This window comes from Hordeum vulgare, chromosome 1H (genome assembly GCF_904849725.1).
Source record: "Hordeum vulgare subsp. vulgare chromosome 1H, MorexV3_pseudomolecules_assembly, whole genome shotgun sequence".
NCBI classification, from domain to species: Eukaryota; Viridiplantae; Streptophyta; class Magnoliopsida; order Poales; family Poaceae; genus Hordeum; species Hordeum vulgare.
This window is the reverse complement of record NC_058518.1, coordinates 270,459,965-270,467,918: the sequence shown is the minus strand read 5'-3', so window position 1 is coordinate 270,467,918 and position 7,954 is coordinate 270,459,965. Positions and strand designations below refer to the sequence as shown.

At 48.7% G+C, this 7,954-nt stretch overlaps 2 protein-coding genes across 2 annotated transcripts; both read right to left on the bottom strand.

The window, feature by feature from the left end:
* Positions 1–1,327: 1,327 nt before the first annotated feature.
* On the bottom strand, positions 1,328–4,044 carry LOC123430785 (uncharacterized protein KIAA0754-like). The gene is made up of 5 exons (XM_045114626.1): positions 3,763–4,044; positions 3,611–3,656; positions 3,403–3,500; positions 2,250–2,566; positions 1,328–2,147 (listed from the first exon to the last, which is right to left on the bottom strand). Exons 1-5 carry the CDS (start codon positions 3,798–3,800, stop codon positions 1,489–1,491), a joined length of 1,158 nt encoding a protein of 385 aa, XP_044970561.1. The 5' UTR covers positions 3,801–4,044; the 3' UTR covers positions 1,328–1,488.
* Positions 4,045–5,185: 1,141 nt separating this feature from the next.
* On the bottom strand, positions 5,186–6,971 carry LOC123430775 (tyrosine--tRNA ligase, chloroplastic/mitochondrial). Its single transcript, XM_045114617.1, has one exon. The coding sequence runs from the start codon at positions 6,868–6,870 to the stop codon at positions 5,332–5,334; it is 1,539 nt and encodes a 512-aa protein (XP_044970552.1). The 5' UTR covers positions 6,871–6,971; the 3' UTR covers positions 5,186–5,331.
* Between the last annotated feature and the right edge of the window lie 983 nt (positions 6,972–7,954).

Sequence of the window (7,954 nt, the reverse complement as noted above, 5' to 3'; positions counted from 1 at the left end):
TCACTTGATGCATGATTTTTCGTCTAAATTTGTTGCAACCAGCGTCATTTTTGCTGTAAGCATTTTTTTCTACTACATTTTATCCGAGTAAAAAGCTGCATATACGTTTGGTTCTAACTCCAGTTCGTCGGATTTTTCGTTACACTCGATGTTTTTTACTTTTGTTATAACCGTGTTAATTTTTGCTACAACCGGCATCATGTTTTGCTGCAACCGTTCACTAAAAAAGTTGCATACACGTCACGTAAATATTTGTTATAACCGACGTTTGACTTTTGCTACCACGTACCATCAGCTTCGTTTTTTTGCTACGATCACGTAGATATATTTATTTTGCTATAAATTTTGTTTCTTATTGCAACCGTTGAAAAAATTGTTGCATCGCATCGAATTTTTGCTGCATAGGAAGAAAAATGTTGCATGCGGATCCAACGATGCGGACGCGCGGGGTTGGTGGATCGTGCGGTCCGCGCAGCCGGCCGAAAGTTTGGGCCGGCGCAGATCACTCCCCTTTTTGAAAGGTGAAAATGAGAGTGGTTCAGCAGTCCACACACGAACGAGGGGAGAATTGACGAGCGCGCTTTGGAGTTGCTCTAACCATGCATGCTCTTCCCGTCAAAAAAAAAAAAAACATCCATGCTCTTCACAAAACGGCTTCCTGTCACACAGCCCATCAAGATGGCGGACATGGAGGCCCCACCTGGGTCCCGGAGGAAGCGCAAATGCAGGGACACCGCCGCCGCGGCGGTCCTACCCGATCCGGCATGCTCCTACCCGGGTACATCGCGCACGAATTCCTTGCGCACGGCACGGTCCTGGGTGAAAGGCGCGCTCCGAGGCGAGTCAGGGCCGGGGGCAGGCTTGCGCGCGGTACGAAGCCGTGGCAGCGCTGGTGCAGGTTGGCGGCGCCTGCGTTCCCGGGGTGGTGCTCGCCGCGTGGGCGACGACGAGGTGAGGAGGCCGCGGGGAAGGCGTACTGTACATGTGTGTAAGCGTAGCTAAATCCCTGCTGATCATCCGGAGTCTCATTAGTTAGAGCTTATGCTGACGATGTACTCCGTAGGTCGGATGAGCATGAGATCTGTACAGCTATGTTCTCAACGATACCACATGGTAGTAATATTGCCTTGGTGTGGTTGGTTCCACTACTAGTGTCTGATTACGCAGGTGTTCACGACTTGTGCATTGGTTTTTCTTCTTCTGATCTAGTGATTCCCTAGGACTGAATCTAGAAACATTAGCACCACTTGCCTGCAAGTTTCCTAGGCGCTTAATTCTTAGTTGAGGAATGCATGCTAGCACTACTGCACTCTTAGGGCGAAAGATATTGCAGCAAATAGACAAACTGAAACTGAGATAGGTGATCAATCTGTATCCATCCACAACTGACCACAGTAATAACCGGATGAATGCATATGTACTTGATGGATGTAATCAGTAATTACATCTTGAGCATCCTCTTCTGCATACAAAGGGCACCCACTTGTTCTACCCTTGCTGTGTGGGAACTGCGGTGCGCCGCAGCCCGTGCCGCTCCATGACCCTTCTCATCGCGAGGGCAGCCGCATCACCAGCCTGCACAGACCCTGTCGCCATGATGGCCGCAAACTCCTGCTTTAGCTCCTCCTGCACTCGGTTCTTCGCCTCTCCGAGGGGGTCTGAAGTTGCTGCCGTTGGCACAGTCACCTGAGCCACCGCCGCTGCTGGAGCAACAGGTTGCACAGCTGGTGGGGTGATGATCCTAGTGCCCTCGTCCACCGTCTGTAGTTCAATGCTGTTTAGGGAGGGCTCTGTCTGCGTCGCTGCTGCTGGAGTAGCTGGTTTTGCCGGAGGCGGGATGATGCCACAATCACTGTCCACCATTTCATCAGCGCCAGCTTCATTGGCGGCGACTGATCTCGATTCTATCTGGTCGTTCTTCGTGGAGGGATGTGTCTGCACCACTCCCACTCCCTTGGGTGTGGGTAGCACTACATGCGGGATGATCCCGCTGTCATTGCTCACCATCTCACCCTTTGCAGTTTCATTCGGAGTGCTTTTCGTGGAAGGCTGTGTCTGCGCCGCTGCTGCAGGAGCAAGCACGGATTGTGGAGGCTGTATAGCAGCTCCTGCTCGCAATGTTGTCTCCAGCCCCTGAATCATCGGCACTGGAAAGCCAAAGATCATAGTTTCCATTAGACCTAGATGGTCGGTCGTTGCAAAATTCAAACTCTTAAACCGGGAAAGGCTAGTGGGAGAAGAGATCTTACTTATCAGTGCGCCGATCGGGCTCTTCATCGCCTCCTTGGGCTGGTCGAGGATGTAGCTCGGAATCGTGGAACCAACGAGGAATTTGACGACCTCATTGCTGAAGTGGTTGCAGTTGTTGGTGAGGAGGTTGTAGGTTTCTGGTGTGTAGCGCGGGCTCATCTCCTGCAGAAAGCCTTCAAAGTCCTCCTTGGCGACATGCGTGACGCCGAAATGCTCTACACGGGCAGGAGTCCCGTATGGCGTCCTCCCAGGCCGGCCTTGCTGGATGCCTCCCCCGAAGTAATACTCTTTGCCATGAACCACCACGCCTGTGTGCCTGTGATGACAGGGCCGTTATCCATCAACATTAGGAGTGAATTTTGCAGAATATATAGTTTTAGCGCGTAAAAGGTGCACTTCATCCATAATCCGCGGCAACATCCAATTGCGAAAAGCCTGAAGATGCATCTTGTGAAATGTAGGACGCACCAGGTCCCTTCCTACTCTATTTTCAACGATTTTTGGGAGCAGGAATGCACTGGGGTCAAGAAAAATTGCTTTGTGGCAATGGGTATAAAATCTGCTCAATTGCATTTCCTTTAGGTGATTGTGTAATAAATTTACTGGAGTCCTGTAGGTATGAAACAGAATGGTGCACCTAAATTTATTGATCTATATAAATTCGACAGAGGTTACAACTGCATAATTAGCCTGCATTGAGTAGATGCATGTAAACACAGAGAATCAAGACTGCAGATGTGGCCAGAAATCTAGGGTTTGCGGAATTCAACTGTAATTTCTATTGGAAGCTAAGGTCCTGTTATAGACCTAAGTCTGCAGAGTCCACTTGACAATTCTCAGACGAACGAGCAGGCTGTCTAAAAATTATTCAAAGGAGACTCGAGATAAACTTTTGTTGACATGTCAAAAACGCCATATATATGTAGCCAACCAAGTCAGACACTATCAGTGAATTAGCAGACCGTCTAATAATCTCCTAAAAGAACTTTTATGTTAAAAACTTTGGTACGGCGAGATGTGCATGTATGCATGGGGCTTATTAATTATAGGGAAATAATCCCTCAAGAAAAAATGTAGGAAAAGAAAATCCTATTCCAATTTCCTGATGGTCGGGAAGAAGAAAAAGATTTTGCATGATTCAAGGACGCTCACCAGACGGCCTCGATGGCCTTGCCGAGCACCGTCGTGGAGAGCTGCCGTGCCATCCCCCGACTGATATCGTAGATGTGCAGCTTCACCGGGTACTCATCCTGCACCACCACAACCATGAATCGTCTCAGCTCCAATGCTCCATGCGGAGCGAACACATCACCAGCTCAATTTGGACGGAAACCATAGTTACAGCAATTTCCTTCCTTACCTCCGCCACCTTACCCCGAGCCTGGCCTCCTCCGAAGCATCCGCACCTGGCAAGAACAGGTAGCTTCCATGATACCAGAGAACGACAGTGCTGCGGCAGCTTCAAGTTTCTACAGGGAACAGAGAAAAAGGGCAAGGATGACGAAGGCATACCCAGCGAAAGCGAATCTACTCCGGCGTGGCTTCGCCATGTCCGAGCTCGTTGGATGGAGTTTGCACGCACCAGAAGGCGTGGTCGTTGGATAAAAACAAGGCCACGGGGTAGGAATCGAGGTTGGTTCTGTGCTGGTCAAGGACTCGACCGCCTTTGGTTTCTTTGTTTCTTTCTTTCTTTCTTGCGCAGGGGTTTCTCCTCTCCTCCTACTCCTCCTGTCTGCGTTGCGTGGAGTGGAGAGGACTCCGGCCGAGACAAGCCAAGAGGAATACACTACTACCCTAATGTTTTTTTTTTGGGGGGGGGGGTTTGGATTGGAGGGGGACAGGCGGGTGGTTGCTTGTTGTGTTGGTGCGGGAAACAAGCAACCATCGGAGATCAGACCAACCGCCGTCTCATCTCCGTTTCCAGCGACCTGCTGCTGGTCACGGTCAGGCACAAACTCAAACACAAACAAACTATTTTCAAGCAGCCGCTTATACGAATTCACCCGCCGATATTTTTTTTTTTTTGGTATGGTTGCTTGTAGTTATTTGAGGTTTTGGCAGTTTAAATCGACTCAACAGGGCGTCTTAACTTTGGAAACAAAGGGTGCCTACAGTGTTTCATTTGTAGCTTTTGTACAAATCACCCGAGTATATTCTTCAGGAATCCAACAATCCGTGCACTGCAACCTTATGCACTTTGTGTCTTCAAAAAAAAAAAAAAAACCTTTGCACTTTGTATGTAATACAGAAAATAAACTAGCTCAATCCACAAGTAAATGAAAAAACACTCCAAAATACATGCCATACATCATTTGTTTCACGCAAAGCCTTTTATCTGTTGGTATCCAAGCGTACCTCCAGTGCAACTTTTATATTCAACAGGTTGAGCTCCCCTTAAGCCCGTGGCAAGAAGGTACCAATGATTCCAGGGCAAGAAGCAGACTATTAGGAAATTCGTATCAACAACCAGAGTGATTGATGATGTCTCAGCAACCTACATCTACAACTTACATGGGCACATATCACGCGCACATTAGTTTACACATAATTTGGTCTAGTCTAACCTTTAATATAGTAGTAGTATGTGTTTCTCAGTTTGCTACCTATGCTTAAATGTCGAAAGAATAGTTCTTTCATTAATGTCACCACATACTCCCTCCGCCCTAAAAATTAAGTATCACAACTTTGTACTAACTTTAGTATAAAGTTGTACGAAAGATGAGACTTATTTTGAGATAGAGGGAGTGGTTGTTTAGAGACACTGAATGTGTAAGGATTGCTCCATCCAAATATCTTGACATAAAAATTGACACTAACTATCCAAATTTAAATGTTAAGAAAATCGACAAAGAGTTAACAAAATGTCAGGAAACTTACAAACAAATAACAAACACACGATACTGAAGGGGCAATGACGCTCGCAACAGCCAAGAGCAAGCAAAATATTGTGATCGAATTATTGGTGTAGCATTTCCAGTAAAGCAATATGTATGTTCACTGACAGCTAATCTGAATACAGGGCTCATGCTGTAACTTTTTATCCTCGCCAGCAAAAAATTAGACACAAACATATCAGAACAATTAAGATATTCGCACAACCATCTTGTTCTTCTTTCCGGCAGATAGCAGTAGCACCTTCCCGTCAACTATATCACCTTCCTCAACCAACTTATCCTCACTATCGATCTTCTTGTTATTCAAGTATAGACCACCCTGCTTTATAAGCCGCCTAACCGCTGACTTGCTTGCTAGCAAACCCGTAGAGGCGGCCAGATCAACCAGGGGAGACTTCAATACTTGGTCGTATGGTAAAGAACAGGATGGTACATCATCTGCTATTCCCTCGATTGTTTGTGAGTCCAACTGTGTCTGTGCCCCAGGCCGCAAGGCTTCAGTTGCCTTCAAGGCTTCCTCCAGTCCCTCCTGGCCATGGACGAAGAGTGTCACCTCTTCTGCAAGCCTCCTTTGAACCGTGTTTGGCACATAGCCAGGCTTCTTCATCGATTCTTCCAACTCATGAATCTCATCCAAGCTCAAGAATGTAAGGATTCTCATAAACCTTACGACATCAACATCCGGGACTGAGAAAAAGTACTGGTAGAACTTGTAAGGGGAGAGCATCTTCGACGAGAGCCAAATCGCCCCGTCCTCCGTCTTTCCAAACTTGGTTCCATCACTCTTTAGCAAGAGTGGGAATGTCAGACCGTGCGCTCCCTCAACCTGGAGAATTTTCCGGATCAAGTCGGTACCCGCGGTGATGTTTCCCCACTGATCACTACCCCCAATCTGCACATTGACACCCATGTTCTTGAACATGTACAGGAAGTCATATCCCTGGAGAAGCTGGTAGGTGAACTCAGTGTAGCTCATGCCATCCTCTGAATTGAGCCGCTTCTTCACACTCTCCTTGGCAATCATCGTCCCGACACGAGCGAACTTGCCCACCTCCTTGAGGAAATCAAGCAATGTGATGTCCTTCCACCAGTCGTAGTTATCCAATATAACAAAGGAGCCCATACTTTCCCCCACATTGCCCGATTCCTCTGATAAACCCTGGCCAGATTTGGCCAGAGCATCTTCATGTTTTTCCAAAATCGCGCTTTTACCAGATTGGGCGTGATGAGATGGTTCGGGAGCGCGGCTGAGGATCTGAGCGATGAGCGACTTGATCGCGTCAGAGTTGGCGACCACGGCGGCGAGGTCTAGCTCAGGGCGCTCGGCGCTTTTTCCGGAGGGATCTCCGACGCGGCCGGTCGCTCCACCGACGAGCGCGACGGCGGTGTGGCCGCAGCGACGGAACCAGGAGAGCGCGACAAGGCCGAGGAGGTTGCCGAGATGCAGGCTCTCGGCCGTGGGGTCGAAGCCGCAGTAAACCTTGAGCTGCTGCTGCTCCCCAGAAGCTGCCGAGGACGAACCGAGCGCCTCGGAGGTGGTCGCCTCCACGAGCCCGCGCTCCCGGAGAACGTCCACTACTCTGCGCCGGACGGTCGTGGCTGCGGCGTTCGCTGAAGCCACAGCACTGGCGGAGAGGTGGCGGCGACGGCGAGGGTCAGGGAGGAGGAGGAGGCGATGCGGACGGAAAAAGGCTCTGGAAGAGGCGGCCATGGCGGCGGAAGCCATCGCTGGGAGAGGAGGCGGATGCTGGGGGTTCTGGGCCTCGAGCTGTTGATAGGGATTGCCAGGTTAGCCACACGCCGAATGGTTCCGCGTGAGCAACGCCACATCGGATCACACACTCCCTATACTTTATGGGCTCTTTGTAGGCCGACCTACTGGGCCGGCATACACTGGTCATGTGGACGTTCATGGATTGTTGGGTTTCACCCACATGTGGGTGGACATTGTCATGAGTGTGGTAACTACAGTAAAACTCTCACTAATGTTTAATGGGAAGAGGCTTCAACAATTCATACCTTCACGGGGAATCACACAAGGGGACCCGATATCTTCGTATTTGTTCTTGCTAGCAGCAGAGGGCCTTTCGTGCCTGTTGAAATCTAAGAGTGAGTCATCCAATTTACATGGTTTACGGGTAGCACCTTCGGCACCACTAGTGAACCATCTACTATTTGCTGATGACAGCCTGCTGTTTTTCAAGGCAAACAATGAGGGGGCTAATGAGGTGTACCATGCTTTGGATACTTACTGTCAGGCAACGGGGCATCGAATAAATTACTCAAAATCATCGATTTACTTTAGCAAGGGAGTGCCAGACTCGGTGAGGCGTGAAATCAAAGATATTTTGATTGTTCGTAATGAAACTTTGAATGAGAAGTACTTGGGGATGCCTTCTGACATTGGCAAATCAAAGAATGGTGCTTTTAAATACCTTAAGGATAGTCTTTGTAGTAAGGTGGAGGGCTGGATAGAGAACACCATGTCATCGACATGCAAGGAAATTCTTGTTAAATCAGTAGCCCAGGATCTGCCAGTGTTTTCGATGGCTTTCAAGCTGCTAAGAGGCCTGCGTGAACACCTAAATATGTTAATCAATAAGTTCTTGTGGGTATGTAAGGATGGAAAGCATAAACCCGGAAAGTAATGACACAACCCAAAGGCATGTGAGGCCTGGGTTTCAAGGATTTCGAAATATTCAACCTTGCGACGCTAGCTAGGCAGGCCTAGCGCCTGTTGCAAAATCTCAAGACTCTAAGTGCTCGTGTTCTAAAAAGCATGTATCGCCCTTACACAGACATTCTTGAGG